The sequence below is a fragment of the Genypterus blacodes genome, unplaced genomic scaffold (genome assembly GCF_046128005.1).
Source record: "Genypterus blacodes isolate CSIRO-AG114 ecotype Tasmania unplaced genomic scaffold, CSIRO-AGI_Gbla_v1 ptg000022l_1, whole genome shotgun sequence".
NCBI lineage: Eukaryota > Metazoa > Chordata > Actinopteri > Ophidiiformes > Ophidiidae > Genypterus > Genypterus blacodes.
This window is the reverse complement of record NW_027466835.1, coordinates 2570803-2593393: the sequence shown is the minus strand read 5'-3', so window position 1 is coordinate 2593393 and position 22591 is coordinate 2570803. Positions and strand designations below refer to the sequence as shown.

General features: G+C 41.9%; 1 protein-coding gene and 1 long non-coding RNA gene across 5 annotated transcripts in view; one reads left to right on the top strand and one right to left on the bottom strand.

Annotated features, from left to right (window-relative positions):
* Positions 1 to 21965, bottom strand: part of caskin1 (CASK interacting protein 1) — a 68515-nt gene extending 46550 nt beyond the window's left edge. For all 4 annotated transcript variants that reach the window (XM_076142879.1, XM_076142880.1, XM_076142882.1 and 1 more), the window contains exon 1: positions 21143 to 21965. In XM_076142879.1, coding sequence (XP_075998994.1) covers positions 21143 to 21236 — 94 coding nt within the window. In that variant the 5' untranslated portion in view covers positions 21237 to 21965. The remainder of the gene's footprint in view (positions 1 to 21142) is intronic.
* Positions 13083 to 19687, top strand: LOC142992308 (uncharacterized). Its single transcript, XR_012961025.1, has 2 exons — positions 13083 to 13247; positions 18306 to 19687. It is a non-coding gene; the product is annotated as an uncharacterized LOC142992308 (long non-coding RNA).
* Positions 21966 to 22591: the final 626 nt, after the last annotated feature.

Sequence of the window (22591 nt, the reverse complement as noted above, 5' to 3'; positions counted from 1 at the left end):
TGGCTAACAAGTTTGTCAGAGCCACTCCATGGATACACACAGACCTGCACGCGCACACCACGCACACACGCACACACACTTTGTTAGGCATGCACACACTGTAATGTGTTGCCCGTTCACCAGCTGATGGTTGTCTCTTGATTCATATACAGTATTTGGAGGTGGTGTGTGGACAAGAATTCAGGATCCTTATCCTTTGAACCAACTTTTTGCAAGACAACAAAATAACAAAGTCATTTGGTTCTCTAACCCAACCACCTTGATTGAGTAAAGGTTATATTTCCACGGCACCTTGGTTTTAAGGTTGCATGAATTCATTCTGCATCGTGCCTCCAATGCCCAAGGGGAAGGGACAAAGAAAGAACCTTTCTCTACATGGTAAAAACCGGTGACTGGTGAACCGATTTGCAATTTTTTGTTTTGTTTCAAAGCAATGCTGCATGATGAAATGGGCTATATTGGTCACAGACTGTACCCTGCCCCTCTCCTAATGAATGCTGGGACAGCTCCCTGCCATCCTACACATGATCAGAAAGGATAAGATAGAAGAAATTGTCCTCACTTTCTCTTTAGTCTTATTGCCTGGCAAAACCAGACAAATCAGGTTATGATGTTCTATTATTAAAAAAGTATATGACTATTTGTGTTGACCTATTTTGAGGGAGAATGTGATATTTTCCCCTCCTCTCCATGTACGGTCCCCAGTTAGAGCAGTGCAGTAGGTCATAATGAAATAACATGAACTGAGTTATTTTTTCTTTCACCAATAGGACATAATTTGTGTGTGTCACTGTTAGAGGAAATGCCATCAGGTCATTGGAGTTAAAAGGATTCATCCGTTTGCATTTAGCAAATCAGCATCCTGTCTAGTATATTAGGAGTTTATTGTTGTGTGCAAAAAGAGATTGTTGCCTGAAGATGGTGCTACAAGAAGGCTCATTAATGATTTAAAATATTAAGTGTTCATCCTCTGGTGATAAGGAATGTGTTCATTTAATGCCATTGCAATCTTCTTGTTGAACTTGGTCTACATGTCATACTTTTGTTCTGATGGCGGTGCTTCAGGAAAGGTCAGAGGATCACCAAAACATCCTATGGACAGCATGTGAATATCAACAGCAAATTAATTATCTGCGTTTTTTCTTGCTAAGCCCCATTCAGACAGTCATTTTGCATTTTACATCTGAGCTTCTTTGCCTGGAAAGCAACCTCCATTCACTCTACACACTGAGACATGCAGACGGCAAGAAGACACCCAAGTAGACAAATGTGCATACTCACAAGCAGCAAGTACACACACACACGCACGCACACACACTCACACTCACAATCAGTTTGTACACACACAGGACGACCATAGCGCACCCTGGAGACAGTCACATGATGTACAATGATCAGTGGAGACCATGTGTCTGCTTTACAAAGATCTCTGCCTTTATCTCTCTTCACTCTCTCCAACCTGCTTCCTGTCTCTTAACATCTATTATTCTCCCATTCCTCTTTTGGTCACATTTCTCTTCCATCCAAAGGTTATGCATGCTTCTTACTCTCTTCCTTGTGTTTTTTAACAATGGCCGTCACGGTGTCCCTCCTTACTTCTGTGTCTTTACTTTTGAGTTAAATTTGGAGATGATGCCCAACAAATATACTCTCAACTGAATGCAAATATACCTTTATTTGTTTCTCTGCTTTTAACTTTTAACCATCCACAGCACTCACATTCTGCTGCAAAATGCTCCACTATGACCAAGCAGTTTCCATGGTAACCACATATAAGAACTTCCTGAATGAACTTACTGTGTGATGTGGTGGGAATTCCATATAGAAGTCTATATAAGTATACAAGTCCAGGCACACAAAAAGCACCATAGCTAAAGGAGTCTTTATTTATACAAGGCTCCAAATAAACAAGGTTCTGCATTGTGGATAAGCTCAGACATAATGACGTACCCAAAATCCTGACTTCCTGTGAGATAACTGACAGCAAATCTGGACTGGTATGCATTAAAACACCAAGAATAGGACTGCTGATCCCTGCATTACTTTGTAATTCATTGATACGGATGAGAAAGGAAGATTTTCTGCTAAGGCAGCACTCCACTGTTCTCAGAGGCCTGATATATTATGGACACTGCTCTCATCTAGTCCAACCTCATCTTGGTCCTCAGCCAAAATTTGCTTGTTTCTGTGTCTTTCTACTTGTAACCGCAGACGTGTAAAACATTTTTTCACAAATGACGCAATGATAATGTTGTAAGTCTATACAAAGACTTTATTAGTGTGTTTATGCATAGACACTTGGCATTATACATCGCCACCATCCACAGTGTTAAAATACCCATATAATACTGCCATTAAATTGATGTTAAAGTGGGCCAAGGGGTCCAATGCTGCCTCTGGCACCTCTTTGAAATGATAAGATTTGTGCCGTTCAAAGCAATACACACATACACACACAGTTACTCTATTCAGTCTGTTACCTGAAGAGGTTCTCATAATCTTAACAAAACTTAACATCGTAAAATATCATAACATACCTTTGTAAAAATGTCAGGTAAATACTGTTTGTACCTCTCCCTGTTTTTCATTCCTTTGCTGAATCTGTCTGTCTTAATGGACAGTGTAGCCAACTGTTCAAAACAACACAACTGTGTAAGACATAATGTTGTTGGACAATCCATTCTATTGATTACATTTGTAAAAGATGTATTCCAACATGCAAATTATTCTCCCATAAAGCACAGCAGTGAGACACAAATAGCTGTATTGTCATATAAAACACACTTAAGAAAATGACAGCCCTTCATCTATTCTACCATCTGCCACTGCAAGACATCCTGAATGTCTCTGCTGTATTTCTGTTGGAGGGACTGCATATTTGACCCTTACAATACAGACCTCAGGGCAGTACTGAACAGACAATGACCTCATCTCACACACACAGACGCTCACATACCTACACGCAGGGGAGTGTGTGATTATGTGTTCTTCCTTTTACTGTTATGTGTTTTGAATTTCGAGAGCACACTCTCATGTACAAAGTCACACACACTTGAAAGCCTTGGGATGCATATTCTGCATTTGCTAAACGTATAAAGATAGAGAAAGCGACACATACACACACACACACACACACACACACACACACACACACACACACACGCACACGCACACGCACACGCACACACACACATGCTATGGGAACACAGCACAGTCAACAACAACACCTTGAGGACATTTTACTCACAAGGCATCATTATAAGTTCCTCTGTATGGCTGCTTGCTCACAGCAGCCACATGTTTGTCATTGAGCAAAAAGAGAGGAGGGCAAGAGAAATGGGGGGGACAGGGGGGATTGGTAAACCAGACAGAGAGTTCTGTATATACAACGCTGGATGAAAGAAACGATGGAAGAAAGAGGAGAGCAATCAACCAGGGAGGTTAACCAAGAAAAAGTGGGAAAGGCTAATTACAAAAACTAGAAAGCATTCAGAGAGTGCATTGCTGTACTATTACACACAATCCTGTTACGCCTAGGGTGTAAAGGGATTTAGCTACTTGGAAATAGCGAATTTGTATCAATTTCGTGAAAAGTACTACTGGCCCTGTCCTGTGTTTTGTCTTTGGAACAATGGAGCATTTTGACAATTAAATATAAACGCTGTGTCACAGGAGCCACTTAAAACCTATGGCTTCAATGTGCCTACCTGTGCATGTGTAGTGTTTGTGCTGTGTGTGTGTGTGTGTGTAGCAGGTTCCTGTGGGGCAGAGCTGTAAGGCCCATTAGGTGACGCTCCCAGGCTCAAATTAAAAAGGAAAGTTATGAGATATCAAAAAAAGGAGAGCTTTATGTTGACGGAAAAGGAGGGGCAGGAAAGGAAAGGAAAGGAAAGGAAAGGAAGAGAGAGAGAGAGAGAGAGGGAGAGAGAGAGAGAAAGGTGACAAATACAACACCAGCATAACATGAATAATAGAGATCTAGATTAGAAAAGAGAGTCAGAGCTGCAGCGTTTAATACGGCACAGCAACAACAGCACCTCACCCCACTGGCTAACGTGTCTCACTCTCCTTCCTGTGTCTCTCCCCTCTGACTCTTTTGCTATTTCTTTTCACTCAATTATTCACCTTGTACATCTGTCAATTCTATCTGATTGTTCTTCCCTCTCTCTTTCTCTTATTCTCACTCCCTCCTCCATCTGTCCATCCCCCATTATAAACCAGCAGCGTGGGCTCTGGCTATTATGGAATATTGTGATTGCACGCTACATTTAGACTGTGAGAGGAGGAGGATGGTGGGGGTGAGAAAGAAAGAAAGATGGGAAAACAACTTGAACGACCTTTGAAATAAACCAAGTTGGCCTGAGGGTGGGGTGGGTGGGGGGTGGGGGGGTAATAAACCCAGAACTAGTTGCGCATGTGTGTATGTGTGTGTAATGGCCTTGGGATGCTACCATAAATCTGCCATGCAGTAAGAGGCCGTGTCTCCTGTGTAGGAGAGGAGAGGAGAGGAGAGGAGAGGAGAGGAGAGGAGAGGAGAAGAGAGGAGAAGAGAGGAGAGGACAGATGAGGAGAGGATCGTTCAATCTCTACATCTACTCTTACTCCACTCTGCCCTGATCCTGTTTTCTTATTTGTATTCCTCCTCCCTCTGCTCCTCTTTCCTTTCAGTTGCTTTCCCTACTCTCTGCCTCCCTCTTACCCTCCTTTTGAGCAGCACTGTGTTATCTCAGTCTTTCAGACCAGAACTAGGTTAACCCCCAATACACACAACACACTCATACAAACACACATGCGTGTCACACACATGCACGCTGTTTCACACGTGACACTGACATCGACAGTCCCTGACCTATCAGAGCATCTTATTCAGCAGGGACTCTCAAATCTGTGCCCAAATATAGCTCATAAACCAGGCTGGCTGGACTCCTTCACCACTGGATCGCGTGCGCGCGCACGTGTGTGTGTGTGTGTGTGTGTGTGCAAAAACGCCTCTGTGTGTGCACTTTGCTAGCTGGTGTGTTAATAATCATTCTGCAGATCAATTACCCAACAGTAAATTACTCTGCTGCACTAACATCATTAGCAAACACACAAATGACAAAGGAGTGTGAGTGCACACAGTGTGTGTGTGGCATTGCAGTGTACAATGACTACAGTGTATTTAGACATTGATCCTCGAAGCACCAAATAATCTAATATTTTATCATTAATACCTGGTCCTTGATCAGATAGTTTTGCCATTTTCCATTTTTCCATCAGTCGTCTTTGTTGCCATTACATACATTAAAAATATGTATACATTCCGTTTTGACCTGTTTGACATAGATAAAATAATAAAACAAACAATACAACTGAAGCAACAAATACATTATTATTAACATGAAATCAGCAGAAACCTTATTTGTTGTTATGGTTGTTATGGTATGAAAAGCTCAAGTAAAATGAAACTTGTTGTTGTGCATCAAATCTTGCCTTATCTGCAAACAAATTTAACTGGAAAATAAATTCTTTCACTCCGGTTTGGAGTATTGCTTGGCTGTCAAATCAGTCACATTTTTTCAGGGCTTCATGTTTTACTGCTGTTGCCACCATGAGTCACTTCAGAAATTGGTTGCTTTGATATTTCAGTCAAGGTGCAGAGCAGAACGTGCACAGTGCTGCAGGTGAGGGCTGTGAGGGTTCACAGTGAACACAGTCACAGAAAAGCTGTTGTGCATACTAAGTTGTCAGGACAATGTTTTATAGGTCACACACAACATTGGGCTATTTAGTATATTCATCTTATATTGCACATGTTGGCTGATAATATTTTTTTTAGCAATCCAGCTTACAGCAGCACGGAGCACCAATATGGGACAGCAATGGCTGCTAACATAAACATGGGTTGAGAGAAGCTGCTTGACTTGAGGGCTTTTCTGCCTATAGGTGGCACTACAGCAACATGATGAATTTAAATGGTCAAAAATCACTGACATTTTGCACTATTCTTCCTTGTACAAAGCCGTTGTGTTCCCAAAGTGGTCAGAGGTAATCCTCCTACAGAGGGCATGGGAGAGTGAGTGGAGTGAGGCAGAAGGACATCCGGCTCGTCCCTCACAGAGGGTTGCTTTCTTGATATTCTGCTGTTCAACTTCCTTTTCCCTGACAGCTACTCCAATCTGCTCTCTGCTCAAGAAATGCTCCAATATCGCTCTGTTTAGGCTCGAATATCCATCCACTTGGCTGAGAGGTGAGAGGTGTGGTGCGGCGATAGATAGGTCGCCAGTTTATCATGCGGCTAACAGACACACAACTCAGAAATCCTCCCATTCACACTATCAGTCAATTTAAGAGTTTAAAATTCAACTCAGGTGCAAATTTAAAACAAATTACAGGCTTGTGCACAATTCTGAAAGCAACCGGGAGTATGATTCAAATTCTCTAGGCTTTTACTTTAAAGATTACTCTTACATTTGTTACTAGTTTTACTTAAAGAAGAAAAGAGATGACGAGAGAGAGAGAAAGTATGATCTAATTTAAGAAGGTCTTCCATGTGCAAGATGGTGCATCCCTCTAAATGTCAGGTATCTAACAGAGAACGCCCTGGGAGAAAGTCAAACTGTGTCTATGTGTGTGCATGTGCGCGTGTACGTGTGTGGCAAATGGATATTTTCATCACAGTGTATTAGTAGTAATGCACAAACACACACACACACATACATAGACACACACACACTTAGAATCTGGTATGGATCTATTTCAGTTGACTACTGGTAAACACATGACTATTTCTGTCTTACTGCTGGGAAACAAGGACACAAATGGGTAGATGGAGATGGAGGGAAGAAGAGGGGAGTGATTTATGAGAGGAGGAACTGAGGAAGAGACACTTAGGTGAAGTAAATAGAAAAGAATAGAAGAGGGTTCATCAACAGATGAAGTTGTATTGGTAATATACAGATTATTCTCATTGAGCAATTGAGTGTGTCATTACGCATCACACTCAACAAAAATAAAATCTCCTTTTACAAGGTGAGCAACAAATTCTCTGTTTTAGTTGCTTGGGTTAAGAGCAACCATTGCAAAAGAGTTGAGACAGTGTGTCACAAGCAAATAAAAACTGAAAGCAGGGGAATTAGCTTTTATCAATACTGAAACAGTACAAATACAAGATAATCAATGTTTCAATGGATCCATTTGTGTAAAACTGCATTTTTGAAAACGTTGGTTGAAAGGAATTCAGATATTTCCCCATCTACAGTCCATAATATTATCTCAAAAATCAGAGAACCCGGAAAATCTTGTGCGAAGATCAAGACTGAAAACTCTTCCTGAATGCCTGTGATCTTCCAGGCCTCACTACAAATGGGCATGCTAATGTGATGGATGTCACCACATGGGCTCCGGAATGAATTTCAGAGAACCGTCTACAAATACAAGTTAAAATTGAACAACACAAAGAGAGAGCCATTTGTCAATAACATCCCGAAATACCGCTGACTTCTCTGGGCTTGAATGCATCTGACATCGACTGACGCACGGTGGTGAATTGTGGTCTGAGGGGGTCAACTTTTAAGATTGTTTGGTAATAATGGATGTTATAGTCTTTGTACCAAAAAGGAGAAGGACCATCACAATTGTTTTCAACAGGAAATTAAAAAGCTAACTTCTGTCTGTCATGGTATGAGGGTATATAGAGTTTATGTGCAACTGGAGCAACACATATCATCTACATGACGTCTTTTTAAGGGACGCCCCTGCTTCAGGAAGACAATGCAAAGCCAGATTCTGCATGTGTACAGAACACTTAGACAATGACAATCACCTTTAAAGATAAAAACTTCAAATAAAAACACGATGGAGGGATAGAGAGATTTTCACAGAGGAGAATTGGATAAAAAAAATGGAGACCAGAACTAATTACGTATGAAATTACATAATTAGGTAGCTAAAAAAGAAGTTGAAGGACAAAGCATGTGAGGGAGAGAAAAGAAGAACAAGAGCAGGAAGGATATAAAGACTAAAGACTAAAATGAGAGATGATCACAGTGCAGGCAAAGTAGAGGATAAGGATTGGAGAGAGGAAGGAAGAAGAGATGAGAGAGAAAACACACAGGCCAAGTGGTTCATCTGCCTCTGTCACACACACACACACACATACACACACACACACACACACATTACAGAGCAGGGAGATAGATTTACAATCACAGGAAGCCGATCCCACAGACAGTGAACCACTGTCCCTCCCTGGTCTGAACCTGATCCAACAGACAGAATACAAGACCCGATACTCCTCTCTTCCTCCCTGTACCACTTCCCTTCTTCACATATGGCCATGTAGTACCTCATCTAAAAAACAGCAACTGTTTTAAATAACGAAGCTGGCATCTCCCATGGTTACACTTCAGTTCTAGGTTTAACTACTGTACTGCAATAAACGATGATAAAAGGACAAGTAGACAAAGCCTTTCTGAATCAGATAAGAAAACAAAATTGAAGTAGAATAAATTGAAAAGACTTAACGACTCTGTATATGAGGGTGTTCTGCTCAGTTTGCATTCTAAGGCATTATTCTGAGGCACATTTCCTTTTTTATTTCAGCCTTTAATTTTTGCTGCATTCATATTTCTGCTGTATACTGACTACCTAATGTTAACAAGATATCAATATCATTAATAATATATCTGTAAAATTCAATCAGCATACAAAAATCTAACATTGATTACTTTTAAGTAGCTTTGAGAAAGTTTTCCACATTGTCATTTCAAACAAACTAAATAATGCAGTGACTTGTGCAGAGTTGAGAAACTCTGAATTTACTACAGCAAGAACATAATCACACATTTGTTCTGAGCACACTGAGTGAACTATGCACAACCACCGTTTAGACCAGTAAACATCAATCTTTTATTGGAAGAAACCCTTGACATTTGAAGAGAGAGTGCGGGGGGACAGAGAGAAAGAGAGAGAGAGAGAGATTATGAGTGTGTTTAGAGTCCAGTGGGGCATGTAATGAACTGCATGAAATGACATTGTGCAGCATCAGCAACAACTCCTAAATTTACTACTACTATAGATTAACGGGGGGTTCAAGGGGTTGAAGGACAGAACTGACCTCACAAAAGGGCAAATATATACACCTAAACAGTCTATCTTGAGATATTTCACATAATACTAAGATGATAAAAAACTTGACTGAATGTCCAGCAGTTTAGTAAACAGGCTGTTTGAGTATTCGGAGATCTTTGAAACCAGGCACCCAACTGCTACTCTTTATTTCAGGCTTTAATTGTCAACCTGTTGAATGTCTCTTTGTATCTCACCCATTCACACAAACTAAACACTAAAGCATGTGTGTGCGCCTGCGCGTCTGTGTGTGAGAGTGAGACAGAGACAGAGAGAGAGTGAGATAGAGAGATGGAGAGGGGAGTGTGAGAGTGGGGGTGGGGTGTGATGGCTGTGACGGAGCTATCATAGTGCAGTCAGAGCACCAGTGTGATTTCCCTTGTTGTGAATCTGGAGGCATGCTTTGCGTGTGTGTTACATGCAGAACAATGCTCCCAATGTACCTGCAGCTTCTGTTTGTAGAGTTGTGATAGTGCAGCAGTAGAGCTTTCTCTGACTCTAGTGTGTAACTGTGAAGTAAAGGCTATGGCTTCTGTTCCAAGGCAAAATTCCTGACAGATGAATGAAAAGATTTCATCGCTTATTCCTTCAGTATGTGCAAGTGAGCTCTACGCTGAGTTGCAGTCACTTCCGGCTTGATTTTCCTCAGACTGTATAGGTTGCCTGCTGTCAGTCAAGATAATTTACAATCGAGAATACTATAGTCGACAGTAAGTAACATAAGCCAACAATTAAGTCAAAGAGAAGAAAGCAGCTCAGCATTGTGGATGCAAAATTTGCTGTGGGCCTGTGATTACTTTTAATTTGAGAGGCCTCCAGCAAAGATTGGCTGCCGCTGCACTGATTCAGCCCAGATCTCTCTCTCTTTCTCTCTCTCTCTCTTTCTCTCTCTCTCTCTCTCTCTCTCTCTCTCTCTCTCTCTCTCTTACTGCTGTTTGTAGCTTGGTTTGAATTGCTGAATGTTTGTTGTCTTTGCCAAAACACAATTTAAGCATATTAGATTATCCTTCTTTTTTAGCTTGGTTGGCTATTTTGCATTGTTAATTTATGTTTCTGTATTGTGTAGGGAATTTTGATTGATCAGTTTGATGAAATCAGCGTGGGTTCAGTGATATTTTTTATTAGCATTGAAGCAGTGAGTGTGTTCAATAGTTAACTTAACTTGTCAGAAGTGTTTTCATTGTGTTAACATTAACCGTGCTGTAGGTTGTGTAACAGCTTGATGTGTGCACCATTTTCATTCCATTGTAGAGTAAGTGTCACTGGCTTTGCTGATGAAAGATCAGGCTTTAATGCTTAAGTTCTCATTAGTGGCTTTGGGGTTCTTTTTGCAATCCCCAGGAAGAAATCCTGCAGGCGCCCTTGAGCATTTGAGACATTGTATAGTGACATTGGGCAATACAAATAAATTGACTTGACTTGACTTGACTCACATATCTCAACTATTATTGTTTTGTTTCTACCTTTTGTATTCCCATAGCCAAAGCTCTCTATCTATGGGTCTGTGTCAGTTCCCAATGTCCTTAATGAAACGCCGCTGAACATAACAAATCCAAGTTTGAGGTTTTTTAGAGGGGGTTGCTCGAAAAAAGCAATTAAGTATACAGGAAAGCACAACAAAGCTTTGTCTACGATACAATAAACAAATATGAGATAATAGCCCAGTGCTCCAGAAAAGAGTCAATTATATGCAATGTTAAAAAATATTAGTAATTAAAAAGAAAAACACTCCACTCCCTCTCTCTCTCTCTCTCTCTCTCTCTTAAACTCCACACACTGAATATTACAGTGGCTCGGTTGTTAGCCTCCGACAATACAAAGACATGCTGGATAGGTGGATCAGAAATTCTAAGTATCCCATATTGATTGAGTTTTTCTGTCGCTAGGTATATGTGATAGACGGCCCAACTGTCCAAGTTGGACCCTGCCTCTCACCCAGCGCAAGCTCCAGGGCAAAACCAATGTGCGGCTAAAGAGAATGAAAGGGTGGTATATTACACAATCCTCATCATGCTGTTAGGGGAAGAAATGTTGACTTTTAATAGCTGGTTGAGTGACTTGGTGTAAGCCCTGCTGGAAGACAACTTCCAGCAAATGAAGTCCCACTGACAAACACATCTGCAAGCAAGTTGGAGGATTAATTTTGGTTGACAACAATTAAGTTTGAACAACAATTAAGTTAAGTCCTGGAAACATTGCGTTGGTTGCTGCAACAAAGGGTTGCTGCAATATCAAGACTGCAAAATCACCCTTCATAGTTGTGTAACTATACGTGTTGCATGTTGGTGCCTGTTTCTGACAATGTTAGGATCCACAATGTTACATCCATGTAAAAACAAAACTGACTTAAATGCCAAAAATGTGAGTATACATTCAATAAATGAATGAACAAATGAACGCTGGATCTTTAACAGCACGGAAGGAAAAATCTGACTCAGACTGTTGGCAGTCTGCACCCTGAAACCATAGCAGCAGGCAGAGGGGCCCCAAGTTCACAAAGAGAGAGAGAATGAAGATGGGGTGAAGCACACAAAAAAAGAGAAATGAAGTTAAGATGACACAAATAAAATTCTGTACATGGAGATTCATTACGAAAAACACACAAACAGCATGTATCTTCTCCAAACCCACAAAGGTTGACCAATTTGGTGACAGGGAAGGAAAGAAGGAAGTGTGTGGGATGACAGACAAACTCGAAAACATGAGAAGAAAAGGGAAGGAGAGTTGGATGCCGAAAAATCAAGATGGAAGTCACGGAAGGCGGAAGGATAAAAGGGAGGATGATGGATTATGAGATGAAAAGGACTGGAAGGTAGGGATCCAAGGACGACAGAATGGGATTAGAGGAAAGAATGAAAAGAAGATGGATACAGATAGAAGAGTTTGGAGGGAAAGGACACGAGAAAGGAACGACAGGGGAATGATGACAAAACGGAGGGATGGGGGTGAAAGGGGTGATGATGTGAATGACGATTGGAAAAAAAGTTAAATTGTAATTTAGAATTAGAATACAAAGACAGGGGGGATGAATAAATAAAGACGATGAGATCTTCTGTGCTAATCCATATCTTATACTACTATAACTGGAGAGTGTGTGCATTGTATTGAGTTGCAACAACCATTTCTACAGTCGCATCCAAACTCACCAAAAAGAGGTCCTCCATTTGCAATGGGCGCTTTTCATTCCATTTACATAAAATTAGTTACTAAAAAAGTCGTATTTATTATTTATGAACTATGATATCATGGACGATGTCACAGTTGACATGAATTCAACCACCATAAGAACCTCCCATCATGAATGATGTCACACCCAATAGAATAAGGGGGCAGGTAGAAGCGTCATAGGAGACTGGGGTTAGGGTTGATGGGTAGGGCTGAGGTGAAGGGGGTGAAATACCAGGGGGAAGATGTTACAGGAGGGAAAAGGTAGAAATGCCTGAGGGGTTTAGAAACCTACATTATACGGTAATACCACGCTAAAAGACACTCACACACACACACAAAGACATTTTCACAGGGAATAGGGCTAAAGGGTCTAACTGGACCCCACTGTGTTGTTTTGAAATAATTGTTGGAGTTCCAGAAATTTCCTGGCTGGCATGCTATACTTGTTGCCATGGCGATTATTCCGGAAAGGGAGAGAGAGAGAGAGCGAGAGAGAGGTTGAGATGGAAGAGCAGGAAGGAAAACTGAGACCAGAACCAGGCGGGGCCATGGTGTGTTTGGCACCCAGTCAAATCGCACACACTGTCAGAGCCAAACCACATGTTCTGCATGTGTTGACCGGCTGCATACAACCAGCCCATTAGATAGTACATACAAACAACAGTGCTCATTGGTTCAAGGACGCCACTTCTTCAACCCTATTGGCTGACGCAGCAAAACAACCATTTGATTGGCCCAAAATGACACAAACCTACTGTTTGGCAAAGTTGAAAGGGTAGTTAAATGGACACGGATGTCGGTACGATTTCAAACCCTCTCTGAAAGCACATACGGTACAGAACTATTGTACTCATGTCTGCTGGATCTGGTGTATTTTCTGTCAATAAAGTAAATGTTAAGTACTTCCACAATGACTACAATCCTCCAATTTCATGATTATAATTGAAGAAGTCCCAGAGTCGGCTCCACAGGTGAAATGCCTGGTTTAGTTTTGTTTAAGTTTACAGAGTCCCAAGGTGTATGCAGGAAGATGAATAAACGATCCATGGAAGGTTGGAAAGTCACATACCACCATGCATGTGTGTGTTTGTGTGTGTGTGTGTTTGTCGCTAGTGCTACCACTGTGTGAGCTAAAAAAAATACAAAACAGGTAAAAGTAAATCAGGTAGATAGATAGATAGACAACTGTGATTTATGGATGCAGTAAAATAAATCAATCCAAGAAAGTAACAGTGATTAATCATAGTGCGTGCAGGAGTGTGTTGCAACAGTGACATTTATTTATACATGTATTGATGTATGTGCTGCTTGTGTATGTGCTCACTCGTGCATATCGAGGTTTTCCAAATCTCTCTCTCTCTCTCTCTCTCTCTCTCTCTCTCTCTCTCTCAGTGCAGGATCACATGTGGCTTGTGATGACTTCACAGGCAAGCAGAGATGATTCTTTTTACACAGGCAGACAGGCAGAGAGACTGTGACGCAACAAAACACCTTCAGCAATGTTTTCCTTTCCTTTTTCTGTCTTTCTGTGCTGGATTTACACTTGACTTACTGACTTTGCTCAAGTTGTGCTAAGGTGCCGCTTCAGATGGATATTGACATGACAATGCTTCAACCACCGGTTTACAGATCATCTCTATCCATCGTACAAACATCAGCCACTGCACATTTTCAGAGTCAGAACATCATGGAAAATAAATCTAACCCAGATATCAGAAGAAACCTCACAGCGACAGAAAAGCTGAAATATTTATGTGAGGGGCCTTTATCTTTAGCTTGATATCCTGCTTTCCACTTCACAAAGCTTATTTACTACACCTGGACTTCTTCACATCAGATAACACAACCTGGTATCCCTTCATGTCTGCCTGTTTCGTGATTGACACAACAATTGACATGAGATTGAAGGAGAACATCTGCTCAGGTAGATGGACTAAGCTAGCAAGTATGCTGTCATAAAAGTGTTGCATGAAACCTTTGACTGCTAATGGTGCTGGATGAAGTCAGTAGGATCCCTCCCCTGGGGACCCTGAGTGTCTGTCCTGACAGAGGGACAGATGGACCCAATGACCACTCTTTCATTGTACTTACATGTTACACGACTAGCACAGGTATAAATGTGCCTGTAACAGTTTAAGAGAAGCACCCATGTTGTGAGAGAAAGGCCTGTAAGTGATATTCTGTTTTCAGTCAGAAGCTATGAAGTATCAAATAGCTAAATGTTGTCACACCTGTCAAAGAGGTTGACCTGAGGGTGTGTCAAACTGTGAGTCAGCACTCAAACTGTGTCACAACTCGTTGTTTTTTGTGTCCACTCAGAGCAGGAGCACAAGAATTCATTAGCTCTAGTCCCAAGGCAATACTAAATTCACTGTGTGTGCAGGGTGGAACATTTCTGAGAGGTTCTTATGTGCAATACAGTGCACCCTTGTCCAGTCTGTGTTAGTTTAGTTCAACACCCTGAGAAATATGCATCATTTCCTTCCTTTATTAGCTCAAACATTAACATGAATAGGTGAGAATATGTGGTGAATTCAAGGTGGGAGTGGAAAAATGAGGCGATACAGGCGCAGTAGCACTCTGCAGTAGCTCTTGTAAATCCACACACACACACACACACACACACACACACACACACACACACACAGACACACACACACACACACACCTCTGCAAGCTCACACACCTACACATGCACAGCGCTTCTGTGTTGGAAAAATTGTAAAAAGCGCCTTGTATTCATTTCTATCTTTTTCCATCTTGCGCTATCCCTCACACCCTTGTCATTCCATTGGTATGTGTGGGTGTGTGTGTGTACACGTGAGCATGGCAACATTTGTCCCGTCTGCATCCCTTGACTTTTCAACAGTGTCTGTACTTTTCTATGCCAGGGCATAGACAAGACTGTGCTGTGTTTGAACCTTATGTATGAGAGAGAGAGAGAGAGAGAGAGAGAGAGAGAGAGAGAGAGAGAGAGAGAGAGAGAGAGATAGTGAGAGATCAAAATGCACGTATATAGCATTCAATAATCAACATAGTAGATTGAATTTATGCCGTCAATTCATTCCTCTATTTTATCAGCATTTCTGTCTTTTATCATTTTCACTCTTCCATTACTCAATCTGTCTTGCTTCCTCATCAAAAACATCGTCTCCTCAGCCCCCCCAGCCCCCTCCCTCCTTCTCTCTCTCCATCTGCTCTGTAATTCAATCATGGAGGCAGTCAGCAGTAGGAGAAGTGAGCGATGATGTTTTGGAGAAAATGCAGGGAACTCAGCCAGCCAAGGCAAAGCTTGCAACATATAGTGGATGATACATGTTGGGGATAACAAGACTGGCAGAGATAGTTGTTTCTTTCTTCTGTTTATGTTTGTTTGTCCATTTAATTATGAAAGACATAATTACTTTGAACTGCGTCATTGAATGACCTCCACTATAGAGGTTGTGTTTTTGCCTGCGTACACTGGTGTTCGGGGCTAAAGTACAAATCTTGTTTTTTAAGAACCAGACAAATTTCAGTCTTGAATCAGTCTGAACAACAGGTTCTCAGGCCCGAATATCACACCAGTACTGAAATCACTGCACTGGCTGTCAGTCTGTCAAAGAATTCACTTTAAAGTATACTTCAAAGTATAATCTCTGAATTGTTTAAGTCCAAAATACAGCTCAGATCTTTTTCAAACAGTATGAACATCGGGACCTGTCAGGTCAGCTGGTTCTGGACTACTTGTGAATCGTAAAGTTAGCACTAAATCTGATGAAGTTGCTCTTAGCTTCCATGCGCTTACAGCTGGAATTACCTAAAGATCTCAGACTAGAGACTATGTGGACTAGTTTCACATTTGTTCTCTTTTAATGAAAGGTTTAGACTCCACTATTTAATCTTTATATCTTATGCTCCATTTTTATTACTGCTCCTTCACTTTAATTTCATTTGATGTATTATTGTAATATTAACTTAACTTGCCTCTTTTATTCCTTTTCCTATCTTTGTTTGCATTAAGTAAAGCACTCTGCATTTCCTTATTTATTAAATGTGCTATACAAATAACCCTGCCCTGCCTTGGTGTAGGTATGAGGTCTGGTTTGCATAGTGTGCACTTGAACTGTTTAATCCTGTATGAGCAAGTATGAGTCTTTAACCAGTGCAGGTATATAAACGCAGATTATGGATGCTATGCAACATACGTCAGTATGGCAACTGAACAATACTTAGCAAATGGGAAAAACAAGCTTCTCTCTGTCACATGCAGACCAGGCAGTGCTAACTACAGCAGGAGTCAGGCTGACAGTGTGTGAGGCTTCCTGCCTGCCTGCTCCTTTGACAATGTGTAGTCACTCATCTGCCGCTGCTCCACTCCACCACCAGCCCCGCACATCATCACAGAGAAGGAGGGAGGAGGAATCGTGCCTGAGGTTGAATGCTTATCTTTTCAATGAGGCAACAAACAAACTCACATGCTTCAGCCCAATTGCTCTCTCTCCACACACACACACATACACACACACACACACACACACACACACACACACACACACACACACACACACACACACACACACACACACACACACACGCACACACAACCACACAGACATGCTGTCTTCAATGACCACACAAACACTGGTAGCAACCCACCTTAACAAACACTGAAGCGGCCCATTAACAAACACAGACTTCAGGTCACACTCAAGGTCTGATCCACACACACACACACACACGCACACACATGCACACACACGCACACAAGCACACACACACACACACACACACACACACACACACACACACACACACACACACACACACACACACACACACACACACACTTGTATGACCTTGTATACTGCCATTTGCAGAAGGGAACAGTAAACTGATGATGGCTCTCCAGATGGTGCCAGATGTGTCTGCATGAATCTACTCATTCAGCTGTGCGTGTGTGTGTGTGTGTGTGTGTGTGTGTGTGTGTGAGAGAGAGAGACCGAGACAGAAAGAGAGAGAGAGAGAGACAGAAGAGAGAGAGAGAGAGAGAGAGAGAGAGAGAGAGAGAGAGAGAGAGAGAGAGAGAGAGAGAGAGAGAGAGAGAGAGAGGTTCAAATGTGCAGACTGTATGTCTGGCACTGGTAGGAGTAAATGAATTGCAGCAAGGCAGAGTATTGCCAGACCATTACAATCACACACACACACTCACACACACACAGATATTAGTCCACGTTCTGTATCACATATGATACATGCTCCTCTCTGCACTCACAAGTCAACCCCCCCCACAGACACACACACATGCACACACGCAGATACACACATAGCCGTGTGGTGTGAGCTTTGTGTTTAGTGCTAGATGACAAACAGGTCCTTGTTAACATCAGTCTACTGTCAGAGTTCCCTGCTGTTTGTCTGAGACTCGTAACTGCACTCTGTCATTATTGCCTGGGTGCTTCTCTCCTGTTTGTTTGTTTTTTATCAGAGACATTGGACAGAGGCTTCCTCGTGTAATATCAGTGTCCTGCAGACACTTTGCAGACAATCCCAAAAGCACAGAGATGATTTTGAATATCATTATGGAAATTTCACACAGAATGCTACGTCTATCTTGTCCTTTCTGCTGTGAAGGTAGGCCAGATTAACTGTCATCAATACAACAAATATTAAATAAAGCCGAGATAATCATGGAAATGTTAGAAATATTGGACATTGCAGTAAAAACAATTGATGACTGCTTTAAACTCATTTTGCACAGCAGAATATCAATGTACAAAACTCAAAATGCCAAACACTTTCATAATTCAAACCCTATGACACTAAAGCTATGCTGACATACAAAGTGCCAAACCGAATCTGAACTGGTCAGCCTATGGGCAACCAACAAGTTCGATGAGCCTGGGCGCATTGGCCGTATAGCCTACTCAACTTTATTGATATTTGCAAAGCGCTTCAGTACAGTATGGTACATAGAAATAGCCTTGATCGCATATTGAAGTGTTGGTCTATTTCTATCTTGGTTATGCTTATGTGTTTTTTTATTTCAGACAACGATGGACATTTATGTTGGAACAGAGCAACGTGAGATCATATACCTGGATGAAGCAGGATTTGATCTCTGCCTGCGCTGGCGTCCGGACTAGAATATAATAGGGCAGAGAGCTACAGATGATGTTCAAGCAGTCTTTTTCCGCAATGGTGTTGAGTCTTGTGACACTTTGCTGGGGGCATACAGCTTCATGTGACTGATATATTTTCCGGACTGGGCTATACAACTGTCGGGTATAGCCCATTGCTCAGACGGTCTTCATCATTGTCTCAGATAATGTAGATGTTCTGATCCACACACTTCCTTCCACCTTACTCCCCCTTCCTAAGTCCCATAGAGGTTTGTTTTCTCGGCCTGGAGGTGTAAGGTCTATGACAGCTGTCCATATGAGCAAGCAAGGCTCCTTCAGGCCATGGATCAGCGCACAATGACACTCCAGCCCAGCAGACAAGCCGCTCAAAAAGGTTTTATCAGCACTGGCTTGCCAACGAAGACATCAAATGTGACATTGAGGAAATTGTACTGTATTATTTTTTTCAATGAATAAACTTAATGTATATACTGTAGATCAAATGCTTTGCCTTTCACAAAAACACAAGAGCTATACTGCAGTCTATCTCAGGGGGGCAGCTTGTTTTACATAATTACAAGTACTTATTCGGAAATGACCAATGCATTGTTTTTTGTATAGCATTTTGCCTTATGACCAAAAAACACTTTCAAATTCTTTTTTGATCAGAATGATTTGATTTGATGTTTGGCAGCATCACTTGATGATGATTGTTGTGTATTGAAAACAATAGCAACAATTTAACTTCATTGTTAATTCTATGTAATGTTGCATGTATATGTTGGTGCAGTAATAACCTTTAGTATATAATATTCTCTGATTTGACACTGGCATGTTCATTTTGCATGCTATACTACATTTTTACCCAAAACGAGCAGTATGGCATTCTGTATTAAGGGTTTTGCACATTGAAACTCTGTTGGGCAAAACAAGTCAACGCAATAATAAAAAACTGTAACTGGCGGGATTTGAATGTCAAATGAGAAAAACAGAGGAAGTGTGATGCAACAACAGAGACAGGGCTAGACACTGATTCTACACTTTAAACACCTTAAGTTATGGTTGATAACACTTCCAAACAGCCACAAGTATAAGTAATAGCAGGGAAAACATCAAGATGGAAGCATAATATGTTCCAGTTGGCCAATAATGTGACCATGGCATTGAATGATTAAGTGTTTATCGAGGAATGATGACGGAGATTAGATGTCAGATGAATGACGGATTATCTCACATTAGATTAGATTAGATTCAACTTTATTGTCATTGCTTGTCACAAGTACAAGCAACGAAATGCAGATAGCCTCTAAGCAGAAGTGCAAAAGGCAATAATAAAATAGTATAATAGTTTATACTAATAGTTTTCTAATTTATTTCAATTTCTTTGCATAGTTGTTGTCTTGTTGTCTTGTTGTCTAATGTCTTATATGTTTTAAGTGTAAACTTAATTGTCAATAAAAGCTATTCTGATTCTGATTCTGATTCTATATTACAGAAAAATTTCAGATACAGTATATACATTAAGAGCAGTATATACATCTACCGGCAAGGTCCTGTGGTACAACCTCCATGAGAGGCTCTGTGTGGGAAATTAACAGCAATGCACAGGAGGAGGACAGAATAACAGTGATCATCATTTTCAAATAGCATAGTAAAGACATTTTACAGCTACGACACTGCAGAATGCATTAATCGAAAAAACCTATCAATCTATCAGATCCTAGTTAGATTAAAGCAATTACTTTACTTTACTATGTTGACTATTGGCATGTGTTTACAGTACTTACCTTGCGTTCAACTCTACTGTGGTCTACATTGTATTGCCTGACAATATTTGTAACCCTGTTACCAGTTTGAAGTGGTTGTCTGAATATAATACAAGCCACTACATATCCCCCTCATATTATGTTTGGGGGGGGATATTTACCTTTATGAGCTCAAATGTGAATTTGATACGGTGTATGAAGCAGCAGCCAGCAGATTATCTTAACCAAGAGGGACAGCCAGCTGGGGTTCACATCCTTGTAGCCTAAACTCTACTGACACGTTTTGGGTCATTCCTGAATAAATTGGATTAAACCAGGAGATGCTTACATTTAGCAGTAGACTTTTAGCCTGTAGAGAATATGTAAGAGTTTATTGTTGTGCTCCACCATAGCCTGCAGACACTGTTATGTTGCCTGTCAGCATGCAATACACCTCCTCCTACTGTACAAAGTGAACGAATGTAATGAATGTGCTCTCCTACGTATGTGCGTGAGAGAGAGGGAGAGGTAGAGAGGGAGGGGGGGGGGGGGGGGGGGGGGGGGGTGAACCTTATCAATCAGTGAGCCACCATCTTCATCTCTTGCTTGTGATGGGGTCAAAGGAATGCTTCCATTAAAAGCACAACCTACTTTCTCGCCCTCCTCTTCCACCCTCTCTGCCTGCTGTAGTGGTCTGGGATGTGAATAGACGTGCCACTAATCTTCCCTTATACTGACCAATATATACCCCCGACCAACCCCGCAATACAAACACACACACACACACACACACACACACACACACACACACACACACACAATCAGCATTTAAGTCTAATGACAGCAAACACCCAGCAATATATGTCGAAATAGTTCTCCAGTACCAGTAAACCAATATTATTTAAATCGTGACGTAAAGCCGTCAAGAGGTTAATGCAGCCACTCCAGCATAGCTGAGAACGGAATAGAATACAAGATCATATCTATTTGTTTTAGCAGTGGGTGGTTGTAGAGCCGTACTTGCTTTCCCGGGTCGGGGCCTCTGCAGCAGCTTCTGCACGGTGAGCAGGTCCTCGGTTTTCACCGCCTGCAGCAGTTCCTGGTCCTTCCCCATCTTCCGCCCTGAGCCGCTCTATTCCCGCAGCATCCCCCGGCAAAGCGGCGCTTCAGCCCAACCTCACAGCGTGGAGGGATCGTCTACTGCGGCCGCGAACAGCCACCCTCTTCCACCCTGGTCCCTCTCACTATAACACCGCCAAACAGCTCTAGCATGCACGGTGTGTTGAAACAGAGTGTGAACGTGAATGGATGGAGATGGAGGGGTGCTCTCTGCTTCTTCCGCTGACCGCAGGATCTCTAGCTGAGGATCGAAGCGGGCATCTAATTTCCAGTTCCAGCACGCTCGCGTCTCGTATCTGTCTGTTGTGAAAAACGGATTCGTGTCCACGCTCTGCTTGCTCCTCATCTGGCCAACAGCAGCCAGCACGCAGCGATAACAGCTTCCACTGCAGATGCCGCTCCGCGCTCCAAAACAACGACACAACGCAAAGCGGCGCTGATTCGCGAGGCAATCGGACTCCGGACGCGCAGATGTACCAGGTAGCCTCGTACGCTGTGCGTGAATTCGTGTTACGTTAAAATCGTGTGCGCGCCGTCTCCTTTTCTCTCGAGGTGGTGTCGCTCCAGCTGTAAACACAATCCCGCGCTGCTGCTGCTGCTGCTGCTGCCGTGACGTGTCGGCCACTTCACAGGCGCTCCGGTTCAGTATTCAGTAAAGGGATTCTGTGCGTGGGAGTGGAGGTAGATGGGGGAACGGACACGCGCCCGGGCGCGCAACGCCTGACCCAACTCACACAGCTTAAATGGTTCGTCCTGCAACTGGGGGGCGGACCAGGATCTCTCTCAAACACACAAAAATAGGAGACCAGGATCTCTCTCTCTCTCTCTCTCTCTCTCTCTCTCTCTCTCACACACACACTTCTTGTTGACTCTCCTTGTTTGAGAAATATCAATGTATTGCGTTTATAGCACACCTGTTTCCTTTTAACAGGGGAGAAGTGAAATTTCCCACAGATTGCAATGTCATCAATTAATCAGCAGCACCACTGGTCAGTGGCTTAGGCACGCTGGAGATGAGTTTATGTAAGCTGAGTTGTTTAGCGTGTAATGAAATGATTAAACAAGCAGTGCATTTAGTAATAACACACACTGCATACATTTCAATCAGATGTTGGATATATTTGACAACAAATGAGTTCAAGTGTTACATTATAGATGAAGAACTGAACTGTTTCATTGAATTTTTGGATAAATTGACCAGAATCCATGTTGCGGTAGCATCTGCAGTCTGGTGTGGTTGAGTAATCATCACCTTTCACTTCTAAGGCCTTGTTTTAGAGCTTCAAAGTTTCACATTTAATTCACTCCTTGTTTTTTTTCATTGCACTTTCGGCAAGTAACTGTCTGTCC